Source organism: Rana temporaria, chromosome 13 (assembly GCF_905171775.1).
Source record: "Rana temporaria chromosome 13, aRanTem1.1, whole genome shotgun sequence".
NCBI lineage: Eukaryota > Metazoa > Chordata > Amphibia > Anura > Ranidae > Rana > Rana temporaria.
In genome coordinates this window covers 37051695-37071601 of record NC_053501.1, presented here as the reverse complement: position 1 = coordinate 37071601, position 19907 = coordinate 37051695, and the positions used below count along the sequence as shown (strand labels likewise).

At 41.7% G+C, this 19907-nt stretch overlaps 1 protein-coding gene across 2 annotated transcripts in view; it reads left to right on the top strand.

Annotated features, from left to right (window-relative positions):
* The window catches only part of DLGAP5 (DLG associated protein 5), a 58172-nt gene that overhangs the window by 3449 nt on the left and 34816 nt on the right, over positions 1-19907 (top strand). For both annotated transcript variants that reach the window (XM_040332518.1, XM_040332517.1), the window contains exons 2-4: positions 2829-3073; positions 9716-9930; positions 19668-19754. In XM_040332518.1, coding sequence (XP_040188452.1) covers positions 2842-3073; positions 9716-9930; positions 19668-19754 — 534 coding nt within the window. In that variant the 5' untranslated portion in view covers positions 2829-2841. The remainder of the gene's footprint in view (positions 1-2828; positions 3074-9715; positions 9931-19667; positions 19755-19907) is intronic.

The following is a 19907-nucleotide window of genomic DNA, read 5'->3' as shown; positions in this document are numbered from 1 at the left end:
CCCCCAAATAAGGGAGGGGGCGAGCACGACACTCCACACCAGGGAGAAAGTGTCGTATTACTGTGTGGCGTTACAGACAGAACAGGAAGTTAGGATTTCTCAGAAGAAATAAGGACATTTGAAAGCAAAATGGAAGGATGAGGTAAGTGAAGGAGGACTGCACTAAGGTAAAGGAAGCTATTTAGGAATGTTTTATTTATTTATTTATTTTTTACCTTTACAACCCCTTTAACCACTTGACAACTGGGCCTATTTTAGCACTTCTCTCCATTTAAAATTCAATTTTTTTTTTTTTTGTTGCTAGATTATTAATCAGAACCCCCAAACATTATATATAGCGGTGGTATTGTTCTCTGTTCGGTGCAAACAGCCTTAGACACACTGCCGTAAAAGTGACTTGTGGGGGGAGAGCACCTCAGACGGGATAGTGGGGATGGCAGCTGTGCAGTGCCTGGCTCGGGTGTTAAGTCTCCGGGGGGGCGGGGGGCCTCGGCATCTATAGCAGCTAGGAGGGTGGGTTGTGTCCATAGGGGTGTCTGACGTGTGGGTCAGCATGGCGTCAGAAGCTGATGCTTCTTCCCCAGACATACCTGTGTTAGCAACTGGTGCCCCTTTATCTGTGGATGCTATATCGGCAGTCCTGGAGGCTTTTGTTGCCAGGGTGAAAGGCTAAGGCCCCCCCACCATCTTCCGGGGACAACTCTGACTAAGATTTGGGCCCAGCTGGGGCTTCCGGCCCTTGTTCTGACGTGTCAGAGGATGCGGACCACGATCATTTGGACAGTGAGGACGACTCCGTGTCGGCGCCTGTTGGAGCACTTATAACCGCAGTGCGGGATACTCTTAAAGCGGAGGTTCACCCATAATATTAAAAAGAAAAGTGCAGCGCCAAGTAAGATATACTAAAAACTATATACAAAATGCAAAAGTGATAAGAACCTAGCGGTGCCCCTAGAAAAAGTGGATATCGTGTGTGTGTGTGTGTGTGTGTGTGTGAACCAGCTAATAACAGCAATATAAGTAAACACACGATCAAAGTGAAATATATATGAATATAGCACACTGGGCAAAACAAAACTGGTATGAGTCCAAATAAATCAGTTATATACAAGACACACAATGATGAAAAGTGGTCTTGTATAGCTAAGAAACAGAAAAAAGTCCCTTAAAGCGACTATGTTGGAACATGTGAGGTGAATCGCAGGAATGTCATTAAAACTCTTGCTCCGCCTCCGCTCGCCTACCCCAGTCTAGGATTTTCACGGACCAAAAAAATCATCTGCGCATGTGCCGTGGACCCGCGATCAGCTGTGCTCCTGACGTAGGAGCACCGGAATTGACGTGATTTATTTATTTTTTTCACAGGTCTGAGGATTTTTTACAACACCGGCCCGCACTGAAAAGGTGTTTCCTTGTGTACCTTATCTTGATAAACTTTTATACAAGGAATGGGAATGACCGCAGAGGGTCTTTTTCGTCCCAAAAAATATAGCGGTCCGTTACCCTTTTGAGGAGAATTTCCTGAAGAAATGGACTTCTCCCTGTGGACAGGAGGGCCGAGGCAGTGGCCCGCTCCCTGTTCAGTGTTGGGGTCAGCAGTCTGTCCTACTGGGGCCCTGGTGTCACAGACACTTACTGAATGGGCAAAAATGTTGCCCCACGAGTTGAAAGGGCATCGGGCTCTGTGTGGAACTGGCCGACCAGATTTTTTTTTTTTTGCTCTAATTTCATCATAATAATGTGCCCATGGCTTAATAGGCTAGAAAGTACCAGTACAATGGAAAAACTGACAAACTCCTTGAAAGGCACATAGACAAGAAGAAATTCCCCTTGGATTCATATAACAATCATATTGAAGTAGGAATTATTTTTTCCTTACATCAAGAGTCAGTCAGGCTAATATTCATTACCTACTGAGGTATACTCCCATGTCCAGGTGAATTTTTTTTTTTACCAGTGTCTGCCAGGTGGATGTCAGTTTGTTTGAGCTCTCTGATCTTCAGGTCTCTAGTCCCACAAATGGTTACAAGATGAATCAAGTGATTGACCGATCTGATCCATTTGACACAGGCTATATGCTTAGATAAATGGTACCCGAGCCTCACAAAGAAGACTCGAGCCAGTGAGGTTTTGCCTGTAATGTGGTCTCTGGGCGCTGGACACTGCAACGCTAAGGCATTCCTGAAGGGTGCTGTACGCGTCCAAGGGAGTGGACCCTAAACATTAAAAAGGTACCCAGTCCTTGAAGGTCCTCAAGTGACAGGAACCCTCCATGAAGGGTAAAGATTGGGCCCTTAGTTTCTAAGCGGCCCTGCGCCTGGACAGTGAAACCAGTGATTAATGTTAAGAATGCATTAAGATAAAAATCCTAATGTCTTTATTCCCCCCCCACCACCAGGGGGAGGTGTGAGCAGGTAGCTGGTTTTGACGGGTACCCGCTCCCACTGTGGTGTAAGGCCCCTCATCCTTCCACACCCCCTGCTGCCTTCTGAGACACACATGGGTCCCAGAAGACAGGGGGACCCTGAGGTCCATAATTATTTTAGTGCAAAAATTCAGCTTTGAAAGCTACAGTAATTGGTAGCGATGTGAATATATATATATATATATATATATATATATATATATATATATATATATATATATATATATATATATATATATATATATATATATATATATATATATATATATATATATTAATATATTATAGTTTGCAAAGTGCTAACATTGGCTTGAATTATCTATGGCAAATTTTTTTGTTCTGCTAATGCGTAGTTCTGCTTAGTGATTAATTTTGTGAAATAAATGTGACCTTTCTCTCCTAGGTGGCAAGCAATCATGGAGAGCAGATCTCAGTTTGTTGGACGTTATAAAAAAGACCTGAGTATAGACCACTTGAGAGCGAAAGTTGCCAGACGCAAATCCATAAGGCAGAAGGAGAACAGAGATGTAGAGTTCCGGAAGAGCAGAGGTCTGGCACTGATGGACTCAAATGTTTCATTTGGGATAGAGCCGGACCTGCCAGTGCTGGACGAGGTTAATGAGACTAAGGCGTCCATGGATAATAGTGGTAAGATGTGACTGACAACTGCTGTATATCTCAGAATATACGCAAGTGATTTTTCTCTTCCATTGAGTACAACAGTCTTTAAACATTGCACTACTTCCTAAAGGTAAATTGACTACTGGCAAATGGTAGACCAGCCCATGATGACCCCACCTGCTAAAAGCATGCCTCAGTGTGTTGGGGGGGGGGTTTGTCCTAGGATTATATTTCTCCCCCCCCCCCCCCCCCTCCACCAGTCCGAACAGTATATAATTCTGGGGTGGTGCATACCCCATACACTGAACCATAAGTCCAAACAAAACTGAAAAATAAAAGGGTTAAACTGCATTCTCAAACAACAAAATGTTAGCGAATATCTTATTACAAAAATACCAGAACACTTTGTATCCCTCCGCCATTAAAGCAGAGCTCCATGATCTCCCGAAAAAATTTAAGTCAGCAGCTACAAATACTGTAGCTGCTGACTTTTAATATTAGGGCACTTGCCTGCCCACGAATCTAGCGGTGTCTTCACCCGAGCTGTTTTTGCAATAGGAAGTGGGAGCAGCTACCTGCCAAATGTGGTTGCGTGGGGGGAGACCAATGAGTGAAGCCTCCCCTTTTGGGTGGAGCTCCGTTTTTAAAAGGCATATATTTGAAATTTTAAAGCCGCTAAGTTTATTTATTTTTTTAAACCTTTTAAAGTGGTGTATAATTTAGGTAATATGTAAAGTTAAAAAAAAAAAAAAAAAGTCAGTTTATTCTTAAATATCTATATATGGTGGTAAATATAAATGACCAACTATATGGTTGGGATCAAAATCTCTAATCCACTCTGAGAATAACAGCCAAGAGATACTGTATATACTATTAGAGTTTGAATCTGGTAAATATCATCAGACTTTTTCATTTCATACGGGTCTGTATCTATGTATATTATATGCTGGCCATACAAAAACAATGTCTTCATTCAAAACGTAATTTTAAGAACATTTGTTCCATATTTTTTTTTTTTTTTTCTAATAGTGGGGTCAAATCAACATTCACAAACTCCTGCGCGTGAGACTTCTTTCCAGCAAGGTCCGGCATTTGTCGGACCTTTCAGCCGGCGAAATCGGAGGGGCAAGGGGATATTCTTTTTACCTACAGGTAAGCCTTTATAGGCTTACCTGTAGGCCAAAGTGTAAAAATAGGGTGTACAACCGCTTTTAAAGTAGTTCTAAAATGTTGTGTGGGGGTGTTGCTTGTTGGTTTTTTTTTTTTATTTTTTTTTCTCTTTCTCTCCATTGATGTACATTATATAATTATCACAATACTGGTAAAAGTTTTACTTTTAAATGTGATTTTAATGCCTTCTATGACCTCCAGTCTATCAGCCCCTACTTCTTCTGGGTTCACATGCTGATATTCCCTGCACAGTCTTTAACCACTTCAGCGGTCATTGCGCTTGCATCGGCTCCAGTCGGTGAGCCGCATGCCCCCCAGTGGTCAAAAGGCAAATCGACCTACGGTAACGTTGTTTCGCCCAGGGGAGCCAACCTGCTGCAGTAAAACTGCGGCGGCTGGTCAGTAAGGGGTAAAACTGATTTTCTTTTCAAAGCGGAGTTCCACCCAAAAATGGAACTTCCACTGTCCATTTTTATCCAGCACCCAACCACTTTTTTTCAGTGGGGAGGGGCCGATATCTGTCTATTACAGGTATTTGATTGCATTTCTGGCAAAGTTTGCCGCAGTATCTACACCATGTCTGGAACCCCAGCCCCCCCCCCTTCTGTGAGACACGCAGGTACCACACAGAACGTGCAGTGTGACTCGCGCAGTAGGGGGAACCAGGCTGTGAAGCTGCAAGGTGTGTGTGTGTGGGTTTTTTATGTATTTTTTTTATAGCAGCGATCAGCAAATTTTTTTTCCCGGGATTGCAGCGTACAGATCGGACACTTTTATTTGGACCTTTGACATTTATTCAGCGATCAGTGCTATTAAAATGCACTGATAACTGTGTAAATGTCACTGGTAGGCAAGGAGTTAACACTAAGGGGCGATCAAGGGGTTAAATGTATTCCCTCTGTGTTTTCATTACATTGGGGGTATGGGACTGACTAGAGGAGAAGCCAGATCATTGTTCCTAGCTTAAAGGAACAGATCTGTCTCTTTCCTGATCGATCGGGATTTGTGTGATTTACACACAAATGCCCGTTCTGTCTCTCGTGCCTGGACGGCTGTTATCGGCTCACCACTGTGCCGTGAGGGGCGCGGGCCCCTGCTCTAGCTGTATAAAGGGCCGACTTGCAGCTACAGTGATTTGGGGGAGAGCCCACCTGCCGCAGTGGTTAAACAACAAACATGTTCTATTTGCATGCTCTGTGTAATGGTTTTGCACAGAGCAGCCCTGATTCTTCTCTCCCAGGGCCCCCACCAATGCTTCTGGCTCTTGCTGCCTTCAGAGTATAGCAGGGTAAAAACTTCTGCCTTTAAAACCACTCACTTCCTGCCTAGGACTCAATGTCCCATGAGGGTTTGCTCCTCACACATTCACATGTTCGCAGACACTTATTAATGTGTGGACGGTGCACTGAGCTGTATGTCTGCTACACTGTGTCTTCTGATATGTAAACAAATAATGCATTCCGTATGCAGACCAACTAATTGGCTGGCCAATTAATCGATTATTAAATTAGTTGTCAACTATTTTCTTAATCGATTAGTGGTTTCGGCCCTAGGTCATCATATAATTTTTATTTTATTTTTTTACCACCACAACCTAGCGCTATCCCGACTTTTTGAAACCTTTAACAATTTTCAATCAACTGCTTTTTATCCTTTATAATGCAAGGTTTCACACAACACTGTACAGTATCTATCTATATAGTATGTCTATCTTGCCAATTGTGGTATACAAGGTTCAGCTCTACTTAGTAAATATAATTGCAATCTTCCATAAAACTGTTTGCATTGACCAGTGCTATAAAAGAGAAAGCAATGTCACTGGTCCCCAAAAAGTGTCTTTGTGGCAGACAAATCTGACCCTATGTCGCAGTCCTGCTAAAGATCTCCACCATTACCAGTAAAAACATAGAAAAAAAAAGTCTGTAAAACTATCCCCTGTTTTGTAGACAGACTAACTTATGCGCATACCAATCCAATATACATTTTTATTGCAATTTATTTATTTTGCCAAAAATAAATGTAAAATAATACATAATGGCCTAGACTGAGAAAAAAAAGCAGAAGTGATCAAATGTCACCAAAAGAAAGCTCTATTTGTGAGGGAGAAAATGGACTTCAATCATACTGCCTCATATTTGGTGCTTTTTGGGTTACAATGCTTAAAGTGTTACTAAACCCACAACAGTAGAATCTCTCTGTAATATGCAGTAAAGCATGCTTGTTCTACTCGCTGTGGAACCTGTAAGGGGATAATCCTCTGCATTTTGTAAAGTCTGTTTTTTGATCCTGTCGTCTTTGATCATCTCTTCTTCCACTGTGTCCAAACAATAACCCGATCTTTGTATAACTTGGTAAACTGGCCCTTTGTTTAGAAAGTTTGGAGACCGCCTGGTTTAGATCAAACCAGATTTATGTGTTTGGCTGTCAAAGTCCAGACCTAAATCCAATTTAGAATCTGCAACAAGAAAATTCCTTTTGAGACACTCTCCATCCAATCTGACAGAGCTTGAGCTATTTTGCAAAGAAAAATGGGCAAAAACTTTTTTGGTAGACCCATCGCTAAAAGACTTGCAGCTATATGTGGTTCTACACAGTATTGACTCGGGGGGGCTGAATACAAATGCACGCCACTTTTTCCCTTATCCATTTGTAAAAAAAAAAGCTTAAATCCTTTTCCTTCGACTTTACATTTATGGGTCACTTTGTTTGTGTAACGTAATATAATTTTATTTTCCTCCACCATCTAAAACGGACAACGTTGTCTAACCATAATAAATGCAGGGCTGTGGAGTCGGAGTCGGGGGAAATTTTGGGTACCTGGAGTCGGCAAACAATGCACCGACTCCGACTCCGACTAACTTTTAGATTGGAATAAAAAAAAAAAAAAGCAAGTTTAACCACTTGACCACCGCCCCATGTCAAAAAGACGTCCTGTTTTTAAAGTTGAATATCTCGATAACGGCAGCAGCTGCTGCCACAACCGAGATATTCATCTTTTCAGGGGGCGGTGGTGTACACGATAACGGCGGTCTCCGCGGCGGATTCGCCGCGAGATCGCCGTTATCGGTGGCGGGGGAGGGCCTCTCCCGCGCCCTCCGCCGCTTACCGGAGCCGTCGGTAGCGGCGGAGGCGATCAGATGTGTCCGGCAGCTGAGCGGGGACGGGACTGAAGGAGAAATCTCCTTCATCCGTCCTCATAGCTCTGCTGGGCGAAAGTGACGTCAAAACGTCAGTCCCGCCCAGCCTCTTAAAGAAACATTTTTTTTTTTGTCATTTGAAAAAATTACATTTTTATTTTTTATTTTTTTTGCATTTAAGTCTAAATATGAGATCTGAGGTCTTTTTGACCCCAGATCTCATATTTAAGAGGACCTGTCATGCTTTTTTCTATTACAAGGAATGTTTACATTCCTTGTAATAGGAATAAAAGTGATCAATTTTATTTTTTATTTTTTTTTATTTCAGTGTAAAAAATTATAAAACTAAATAAAAATAAATAAGAAAACAAAAATTTTTTTTTTTAAAGCGCCCCATCCCGACGAGCTCGCGCGCAGAAGCAAACGCATACGCGAGTAGCGCCCGCATATGAAAACGGTATTCAAACCACACAAGTGAGGTATCGCCGCGATCGTTAGAGTGAGAGCAATAATTCTAGCCCTAGAACTACTCTGCAACTCAAAAAATGCAACCTGTAGAATTTTTTAAACGTCGCCTATCGAGATTTTTAAGGGTAAAAGTTTGACGCCATGCCACGAGCGGGCGCAATTTTTAAGCGTGACATGTTGGGTATCATTTTACTCGGCGTAACATTATCTTTCACAATATATAAAAAAATTGGGCAAAATGTATTGTTTTATTTTTTAATTCAAAAAAGTGATTTTTATCCAAAAAAAGTGCGCTTGTAAGACCGCTGCGCAAATACGGTGTGACAAAAAGTATTGCAATGACTGCCATTTTATTCCCTAGGATGTCTGCTAAAAAAAAATATATAATGTTTGGGGGTTCTGATTAATTTTCTAGCAAAAAAATTGTGATTTTCACATGAAGGAGAGAAGTGCCAGAATAGGCCTGGTGGTCAAGTGGTTAAATGTCCCAATTCACAAAATTATAATTAATGACTTCTCTACTATAAGAATAAAGACCAATGCATGCAGTGCCTCACGTAACCGCAAAACGTACACGTTAAGTGACCGTGAAGAAGCATGCTTTTCCTGTGCTTCACTATATGGCACGCAACGCACAATTAGGAGCTGCAATACTTATACTTTCCATAGTGTTGTGTTCTGCTTTTACAGGGAACGCAGCGTCCATGTGTAACCTAGCCTCTCACTGATAAGGGATTAAATAAATGTTTTTTGCAGGACTAGAGAGTGAGACACTTGTATAAGTGAAGGGAATGGAGGGCCAATAGTTCAAGACTGAAGCTGTAAACCATTGGAAAAACTGCTGTCATTTAGCTAAGGCTATAAAAACTTGTAAACTCTGATTGTTAGCTTAAACTTTAAACATGACTATGGGATTCTCCTAGGAAAATCATGTTTTAGAATAAAAAAACGTTGTTTTCATTGTGTTTGTCTTTTGCTTAAACTGTGCAATACAGTAGACTGTTGGCTTCCCAGCCAGTAGTCCTGTGGTAGGTTGCGTTTCTTTCCCTCAAGGAATGTATGAAATACATTTGCATATTAATACCGGGGAGTCGGAAGTACATAAAACTGAGGAGTCGGAACATTTATCTACCGACTCCACAGCCCTGATCTGAGCTGTAGTTAGCTCGGAATGATTATGTAAATTGTTGGTTTCTGTGTCAGTTAAGCTGCGCTGTGTAATTTTTCTGAGGTTTTTCTGAGCTTTTCTGAGCTAAAGTCTGCTCCCCCGTCTTGTAGCTCAATGACACACCTTGTGTGGAATGATTGACCAGTCTCAGGGTATGTGTTAAAACGGTTGCAGAGCGCTTACGATCAAGTGCTCACAGGCTCGCTTTTATAGCCATGTCCTATGGTTAAAGCTGCAATAGAAACAAAGTGCTGCATAGACCAGCTACATCAAGGTATTGATGGAGGTATTCGCGGTCTCGCTGGTGTGACCATGCTGTTGGGTCCAGCTGCGATGCACAGGAGCATGACATCAATGCTTTTCTTTGGAAGTGCCCAGCTTTGTCAGGATGAAATCCCCCCCACCCCCATAATCGTTGCCTCTGTAGACATGCAGCTGTGTATGTGGATGCACAAATGATGTCATGATATATTGTTGGACAGCGTTGTCTGTTTTAGATGGAGGATTATGAAGAAACGCCTGCTGTAAGATGTATGTTCAGTTGATGGGCAATTAACTAATGGCAATTTTTTTTATTCTTATTATAATCCGGTAGTGTAAAGGGTGGTGTTTTGTGGGGGGGGGGGTGTATGTTTTTTTTTTTATTTTTTTTTTTATTTTTATTTTATTCTTGTTTTAAAATGCCAAATATATATAAAAAAAATATTTTTGTGTTCAATACTACAGCAGTCTTTGGTAAAAGGAGAGATAACATTGACTCTGGGCGCCAGGTACTTCTGAAGCGCTATTTGGAAGAAAAGGAGATAAGGAAACTTAAGGAACAGAGACAAAAGGCAAACAAAGCAGTCTTCAAATGCGGTCTATACAAGCCTGAAAATCCGTTTATTCCGGTCCTCCATCCCACCTCCCAGCATGCTTTCAAAGTTAAAACAAAAGAAAAGGTACGTTTAGTAATTAAAATCTGGTAGTGGCTGTTCAGGTTTTGTCATTGGATGTTAGAATGAATTTGTGAGTTGTCTGCAAGATCCACTTAAAACAAAACGCATGATTGTTAGCATGTTGTACAGTGTGGATTTGATTCAAGTTGTTGTTAAACCACTAGTAAAAAGGCTTGATTTAAATCAAATTTTTTTTAAAGGGCAACTGTCGTTTCTGTCCCGCAGCAGGTTCTCCTCTGAACTGCTGTTGACTCACCAACGGTCCCATTCACTTAAATAGGGCGGCTGGTGATGCGGCAGTAACGTACCAAGGTTAGGGACGTGGCGGCAGCAGGTGAGTAGTTGCCCTCTATCAGGCGCTGCCATAATTGTTCTGAAATGACAGGTGCTCTTTATTTAAATGTAAGGACTCATTCTTGCTGGTAGTTAGGAAACCTTCATTTTGTTTGCAAATATTAAAGATTCTATTTGGAATAAGCTGTGAGGTTAGCAAAACGGCAATATCAGAACCAATTCAATCATACAGTTTGTAGTGTACATTGATTTGAAAAAACAATGGGATAAAGAAATATTCCTGAACTTTGTTTTTCTCATGGTTACTGTGACATTGTGTGAATGCATCAATGCAGTTCATGTTATTGCAGCTTGGATTCATTGAATGGGTTTACCAAAAACTCAAATAATGCAGAATATACATACATAACTAAGCTCCATTTAATGCTGAATAAACTAAATTATTAATGCATCTTAAATTAATGCATCTCAAATGTAAATTTTATCTTTTACATAGTAGTATTTTTTTATTTGATTTTTTTTTCCACCCTGATGTAACAAAGCTGCTTTCTGATTTTAGTAACTATAGTTCTTGATTTCTTGAGGGGAGCCCAAATGTGTGTTATGGGTTCCCTGTACCTTGTTGTACAGCTATAGTTCAAATGTAAATATAAACTAGCTGTTTTTGGGAACAACAAATCTAATCCATTCTTGGATTAAGACCAAGGGAAAAATATATCCTGCATATACTTTTAGAGGTTGAATCTGGTACATATCATCAGACTTGGAGATCAACTTTTTCATTTAAAGAACATAAATAAATAAAAAAATGCTGTTTTGCAGATTTTCAGACATTATTGTAATATAATATGCATTACCGATTCCTTTGTCATAGGCTGGTAGCTTGATGCCTGCACCTGCTGTCACGTATGCTGGCCATACACAAACAAACTTTTTCCTTCAAATTCAATCTAGGAACATTCTATGTTCTAATAATTAGGGGGGTCAAATCCAGTGACTGTTAAATTCATGGGAGCAGATTAGAAAACTTGACTGATCGAATACATTTTTGGATAGTTTATGTCGTTTTTTGCTTATAAATTACATTTCATTTTAAAATTGAATGTTGAAAGCAAGTGAAATTTATCGTAGAGTGCCCCTATAGCAAGGCCTTCTAACTTTTAGAATAGCTCACTTCTTTCTTCCCAGGACTACATGTCCCCATGAGGCATTGCTCCTTTCACAAGTTCTCAGGCACTTGCTGACATGTCTTAATGGTGTACTGAGCTGTATGTGCTGCACTTCATAATCCAAGTATGTTGGGAGTGGGGAACGGTAAGGGGTAAGAGTCAATGAGTAAGCGATACATGTTTAGATAGGGGTGGGGGGGCAGGCGGTAGTAGTTCTCGGAGGGGTCTACATCAGAGCTCAACCTCTGGGGGGAGAACCGTAGGGCAGGATGGAGAAGGAGGGGGGCCACTGATCCTTGAGCCTTTTGAAGGCTGCAATCCCCCATGGGGTTAGGGGTGGTAGGGGGAGGGTTTGGGGGGGTAGGCCTGGGATGTTGGGTAGGCGGGGTGGGTCTAAGAGAGGGGCGGAAGGTGGTGGTTGGGTCGGGGGGTGGGTTGGGATTGGGGTTCTCTCAGAATCTTTAGTACTAGGACGTCTGATGCGGTTGTGTACCGTTGACATCAAAACTTGCCGATATACAGAAAAGGTGGGAGTGGGGAGGTGGATCACCCGTCAGACAATATAGGAACCCTAAGAATTATTTTGTATAATGTACGTGGTCTGAATAATCCCATAAAAATAAGTAATATCCTGAGAGAATTAAAATATCTTAAAGCGGATATAGTTCTACTACAAGAAACGCATATCTCACTGGACTCTAATCTTAAAATAAGCTCATATGAATACCCGCTATGGTTTTACGGGGACTCGCCGATTAAACGTGCAAAAGGAGTCGCCGTTGGTTTTGCCAGGGAAGTAAGATTTGCCCTTGGGGAGAGAAGGGTAGATCCCGAGGGGCGCCATCTTTTCCTCAGGGGCAAAATAAATGAAGTTGACTACTCTATAGCTAATATATATATATATATATATATATATATATATATATAGTCCAAACCAAAACCCTAATACATTTCTTAAGGGTGTAATAGAGAGGTTTATGGATTTCAAGTCAGGCAAGGTAATTATGGCCGGAGACATGAATCTCTGTCTGGACCCAGAGTTCGATTGTACGTCACGTGCACAGCGAGTTGGGAATGTACAACGGAAATCACTTAAAGAAACTACATCAACTGATAGATGTATGGAAAATACAACATCCGAAATTACGCGATTATTCATTCCGCTCTGCTGTGCACTGGACGTATTGAAGAATCAACTTATTCTTGTTGGACCATGGATCTTTGGAAGCAGTCAAAAGTTCCGATATTGGAATAGTAACTTTGTCGGATCATGCTCCAGTATCAATTAATTTAAACATAGCGGGAACACAAAAGAACAATGGAAAATTAATGAAGATCTGATGCAAGATGAAGAGGTCTTGGATAAGATCAAAAGGGAATTAGAACTGTATTTTAAAGAAAATAGTTCAGAACATCTGTCAGAAGCATTAGTATGGGAAGCTCACAAGGCCTATATTAGGGGCATTCTGATTGCAATCGGAACAGCTAAAAAGGAAGAAACGTGATGAGCTACATAAAACAATCCGTGATCTCGAACAGAGACACATACAGGTGATTGTGTAGCTGGACGCTCGGTTATTCTGAAAAGGGAGGAACTAAGGGACCTTATTGAACAAGAAAATAGAACAGCCTGTCATAAAGTCAAGAAAGAGAGGTATCAATGGGGGGACTTGTCGGGTAAATATCTAGCCAAAATGTTAAACGAATCTAAAGGAAATTTTATTGAAAGTATACAAACGAGTAAAGGAAATAAGGTATATACAACCCCTGAAATTGCGGGAGCATTCCAAGAATATTACGGGAGGCTGTACTCGATATCTCAAAACGTTCCCCCTGAGAAAGTGAAAAGGAGACTAGAATATAACAAAAAATTCTTAGATGAAGCAGGTTTAAAAAAAATATCAGTGGATAAACTCAGCTTCTTAGAAGACTCTAACAGAAATGGAAATTAGGAAAAATCCTAAGTGAGTCCCCAACAGGGAAAAGCCCAGGCCCTGATGGGCTAACAACCGCGTATTATAGGAAATTTAGTGATATCTTAGTCCCTAGGTTCTTTTCTTATATGAACGGCATCGGCACTAATTGGGACATTCGCCACGAGGCACTGGAGGCTGCGATTACGATTATCCCCAAAGTAGGTAAAGATCCCTTATTGTGCTCCAGTTATAGACCTATCTCCCTATTAAATGCGGACGTGAAGTTGTTCGCTAAAATCTTAGCTGGTAGAATGAAGAATATTATGAATAAACTGGTATATAATGATCAAGTGGGGTTTATCCCAGGTAGGGATAACAGTATCAAGACACTACTACTGATACAGAGAATAAAAGATGGTAAGTCCCCAGGTCTACTTCTGTCAATAGATGCCGAAAAAGCGTTCGACAGAGTAGACTGGGGATTTCTTCAGACTTTTTTAGAGTTTTATTGGGTAGGTCCCAAGATGTTGGGGTGGATAAAAGCTTTATATAACAACCCAACTGCCAGGGTTAAGGTAAACGGGACGGTGTCCGGGCTCTTCGAGATGTTTAACGGGACCCGACAGGGTTGTACCTTGTCACCCTTTGTTTATCTTGTCTCTAGAACCTTTACTGTCTGGGATTAGAAACAACCCCGACATTGAGGGGATACAGACAGATGGCGGGGAACATAAAAATGAGGCATACGCCAATGATATTCTGTTATACATAGTGAATCCAACCACATCTCTCCCTAGCCTTTTAAACTCTTAAAGTTTATGGAGAAGCATCTAATTTCAAAATGTATCCCTTAAAATCTGAAATCTTGAATATTAGTGTGAAAACACAGGACGTAAGCAGATATAAAAGACTTCCCATTTATTTGAAGAGATACTGAAATAAAATATCTAGGCGTCAATATAGCAGCATCTCTCGAGTCAATTTATCAACATAATTTTATTCCATTATTGAATGAAATTAAAATGGATTTGAACAAAATTCCTTCCAGACAGAGGTCCATACTAGGAATAATAAATAGTTTTAAAATGTTAACTCTGCCCAAGATCCTATATAAATTACAAATGCTGCCGATTGCAATCCCAGAAGCATTTTTGAAAACGTTAAAAAAAAGTTATTGCGTAGATTCATATGGCAGAAAAAAAGAGCGCGCATAAGTATGTCTATATTAATCCGAGACAAGGCACATGGTGGTTTGGGGTTACCAGACATTAAGACATATTACATGGCCATTCACATGACATGGGTGGTTGAATGGGTTAGGCTTCTTTCACACTATGGATTGTATGTCCGTTTTATAATATCCGTTACTACTGTTATTACACCTATTAACGGACGTTTATTAACGGATTTAATAACGGATACATACGGATAAATATTTTACCATTTTTTCCTATTGAAAACGGATAATGTTTATCCGTATATATCCGTATACATCCGTTATATCATTCCTTTCTAACGTCCGTTAATAAAAACCATTTCACTCTTTCTTGAAGTCCAGCTCCAGAAGTCTTTACTGAGCATGCTCAGTAAAATTAACGTCCGTTAACATAATGGACATTTACGGAGACATTTACTAACGTCCGTGCGCCATAGACTTCAATGTTAAAATATAACGGACGTTAATATTAGGGTTGTCCCGATACCGATACTAGTATCGGGACCGATTCCGAGTTTTTTCGGCGGTAGTCAGACGCCGATACCCCGCCCCGATACACAAATAGAATACTTAACCCCCCCCCGCGCCGCCGCCGGAGCCGCAATTCGCCTCTGCGATCCGCCGCCGTTACGCCGCTGACTGTGTAATACGGGCGGGAACATTACAGCTTTGAATAGCTGTAATGATTTGCGCCACGCATAGACACTCCCCCTTGCTCGGGTGAACTGTCCAATCCCGAGCGAGGGGGAGTGTCTATACACGCAGCGTGGCGCCAATCAAAAGCTATTCAAAGCTGTAATGTTCCTGGCCGGCCGTAGTACACAGTCGGCGGTAGCAGGTAAGCGGGCCATGGCTGCATATGGGGGGAGACACACACGGCTGGATGGGGGGAGACACACACGGCTGGATGGGGGGAGACACACACGGCTGGATGGGGGGAGACACACACGGCTGGATGGGGGGAGACACACACGGCTGGATGGGGGGAGACACACACGGCTGGATGGGGGGAGACACACACGGCTGGATGGGGGGAGACACGGCTGCATGGGGGGTGACACACACGGCTGGATGGGGGGAGACACAGCTGCATGGGGGGTGACACACACGGCTGGATGGGGGGAGACACGGCTGCATGGGGGGTGACACACACGGCTGGATGGGGGGTGACAATGGCTGCATGGGGGGATACATTGCTGCATGGGGTGACAATGGCTGCATGGGGGGTGACAATGGCTGCATGGGGGGAGACAATGGCTGCATGGGGGGAGACAATGGCTGCATGGGGGGAGACAATGGCTGCATGGGGGGAGACAATGGCTGCATGGGGGGAGACAATGGCTGCATGGGGGGATACATTGCTGGATGGGGGGTGACAATGGCTGCATGGGGGGTGACATTGCTGCATGGGGGGTGACATTGCTGCATGGGGGGTGACAATGGCTGCATGGGGGGTGACAATGGCTGCATGGGGGGTGACAATGGCTGCATGGGGGGTGACAATGGCTGCATGGGGGGTGACAATGGCTGCATGGGGGGTGACAATGGCTGCATGGGGGGTGACATTGCTGCATGGGGGGAGACAATGGCTGGATGGGGGGAGACAATGGCTGGATGGGGGGGGAGACAATGGCTGGATGGGGGGGAGACAATGGCTGGATGGGGGGGAGACAATGGCTGGATGGGGGGGAGACAATGGCTGGATGGGGGGGAGACAATGGCTGGATGGGGGGAGACAATGGCTGGATGGGGGGATACATGGCTGCATCTGTGGGGGGACATCGCTGCATTTGGGAACACATTTTAAAAAAAGTATCGGTATTCGGTATCGGCGACTACTTGAAAAAAAGTATCGGTACTCGTACTCATAGTGATTCAAGGAGGGGAGGGGTTGGTTAAAGAACCTGGGGGAAGAATAAAGGAGAGGGGAGAAAAGAAGAGAGAGAAGAAAAATGAGAAGGAAGAAGAAAAAGGAGAGAAAGGGAGACGCAGAGGGGGAGGAAAATTAAAGTGGAAACACAAGGATAGCACTCACATGGGCCACATCTGTAGTAATATTAGGGGAGAAACAATATCAAGCAAGTGGACATTGATGGTCAGACTTTAAGGCCAAGGAAGTATGGTTTTGTAAAAATATATAATTTAATAGCATATAAATAAATTAAACAGGATATACAAAAAATAAATAAATACAAGAAAAATTATCACAAATTAATCAACAGTAAGTGACCACTGTACATTCCTCCGAAGTCGCCAACGCACGTTTCGCCGTGGGGCTTCTTCAGGGCGAGGATGAGGAATATAAAGTTAGCAGAGAGATAAACTTATCTGCAATGATACAGTGTGGCACATTAGTAAAACAGAAATATTAATCGAAATACAGAATTAAAATGAAATGAATTGAGGTGTCATAGTGTGTATTTACATGGCTGGTGGTCCCTCGACGGATGCGTCCACGGGGCATATAAGATACAGATGGAGATAAAACAGGTCGGGAGATAAGCTTAGGCACAAGCTTCCATATATCGAGAATCTAGTTGACAAAAATTATTCTTTAGTGTTTTCTCTGTTTTATCCCTTATCTTTACTATTTACTCTATCTTCATTATTTTTTATATGGTATCTGTGTCTGCACGTTGACAGCAGCTACGATAAGAATTCATATATCATATTTAATTACTGCTATATATATATATATATATATATATATATATATATATATATATATATATATATATATATATATATATATACATTTTTGTCAACTAGATTCTCGATATATGGAAGCTTGTGCCTAAGCTTATCTCCCGACCTGTTTTATCTCCATCTGTATCTTATATGCCCCGTGGACGCATCCGTCGAGGGACCACCAGCCATGTAAATACACACTATGACACCTCAATTCATTTCATTTTAATTCTGTATTTCGATTAATATTTCTGTTTTACTAATGTGCCACACTGTATCATTGCAGATAAGTTTCTATCTCTCTGCTAACTTTATATTCCTCATCCTCGCCCTGAAGAAGCCCCACGGCGAAACGTGCATTGGCGACTTCGGAGGAATGTACAGTGGTCACTTACTGTTGATTAATTTGTGATAATTTTTCTTGTATTTATTTATTTTTTGTATATCCTGTTTAATTTATTTATATGCTATTAAATTATATATTTTTACAAAACCATACTTCCTTGGCCTTAAAGTCTGACCATCAATGTCCACTTGCTTGATATTGTTTCTCCCCTGGTACTCGTACTCAGTCCTAAAAAAGTGGTATCGGGACAACCCTAGTTAATATATCCGTTACTTGCAACGGAAAAATATTCCGTAATAACTAACGTCCGTACGTTATAACGGACTATTACAGATCTTTACGGAACATAAAAAAATCCCATAGACTTTAATTATATGTTATAAAGACGTATAACTTCAGTTTTTTAACATTATCTGACGGATTTTAATACAGATTATTAAAACGGATTTATTTTGTAGTGTGAAAAGGGCCTTAGAGAAAATAAAGAAATTGTGGGTTGAATTGGAAAGAAGCTTAAATAAAGCTAGGTTAGGGAAGGATATTTGGATTCCGGCACAATTTAGACAGTCCAAAGAGCACATGTACACGATCACACTGATATCTATGTTAATATGGGATAGGGTACACAAAAATGAAAAATGGGGATATAATTCCCTACTAATCCCACTATATGATACAAATTATTTTGCACCAGGGAAAGTAAGCTTGTCTGGGAGTTGGATTAAAAAAACGGACGTAAAAATAAGGGATATACTGAAAGATGGTAACATTTGTACTTATCAGGAACTTGGGGAATACAAAAATGTTTGAGTTGAATTGGCTGAGATATCTACAGCTGAAACACTTTGTGGACTCCCTTCCTCATCCGATCAGGCTAGAGGGAAATCTGCTCCCACTAGAGCGTATGTGTTTAGCGCCGAACGGAGGAGGCGGGATCTCACAGATTTATAAAATACTGTCAGGATTAAAAAAAATAAGGGACCACCTCCGTATATTAAAAAATGGGATGAGGAGCTGGCAACAGGTGATACTGAGAGAGATTTCGGGAAAATATTGAAGATGGTGCACATCGCATCAACTAACTGTGGGTTGATAGAAATTTTAAATGTCTTATCACCCTGGATATTGCACACCGATTCCAAGGGGAGACCTCCAGATTCTGCTGGAGGGCTTGTAGGGAACCTGGTACCATGTCACCCCTCTGGTGGACGTGCCCCAAAATCAATATATATTGGCACAAGGTTGTATCAGTAATCAAGGAAATTACAGGAATTAAAATGGCAGTCGACCCTTGGGTGTGTGTGTTCCATGGGACAAACATGACTAGTAAACAATATATGAGAACCTTGCTCCCCCATATCTTGAATGCAGCAAAGAGCCTGATCCCCAAACAACAGTGGAAAGATCCCGAGAGCCCAACAATGAGGAATTGTCTTGGTAAAATAAATGACATCTATTATATTGAACAGCTCAAGTTTATGGGGGAGGAAGGTGAAGAGGGATTTAAAACTGAAATGGCAGGATTGGGTCGATTATAAGTTATCAAGTTAAGATGGTATAGAGTAGGAAGCGCATTTTAGTAAAAGTTGACAAGTTAAGAGACTGAAGTTCGGAGAGAAGGGGGAGGGCTTGGGTACGGGGGGAGGGCTTGGGTTAGTGGATTTGGGCAGGGGCACTTTTAATTACAATGTAAACTTTTGCACTAGTTGTATGTTTATATTCTATGGCCATATAGGCTTAATAGGTCTATACCTATATATTGATATAACAAAAAAGGCAATTTCCTACAATGATGCGAACCAGGATGGAGACAGCGTATGAACGCAAAGATGATTATGTCTCCGGTAGTGTTCTCTGAGGTGAATAGAAATATAAAAATAATCCAAGTATGTTGATTAGTTTCAGCCCTAATGCACAGTATATTTTGGTAAACTTGCCTACAAAAAGGCCTCTCCAGTGATGTGATGGCCATGACTTTTCCTTGTAGCTCTGATGCCATTTACATGTTCACTTTCAGACAATGTTGCAATCGGCTGCTGTAATGGCCAGCTTTCTGATATGAATTGGAACCTACTGGTGGCTAATCGATATCCTTTAATTTGTTTTATTAGCCCGCACCACCTGCTGTGACCAGAGTTAACAGACCAGCAGCCAAAATAGATGCTCCAGTTCCTTCTACTCGATCTCGTCCTGTACAGGTAGGTTCTGAGGTGGTTGGGGGGAGGGGGGGTACAGAGCAAGACCCCTTTCACACTGGTGTGCTTTTCAGACTTTTGACAGTGCGCTTGCAGGACGGGGAAAAAAGTCCTGCAAGCAGCATCTTTGGGACAGTGTATACACCGCCCCTGCCA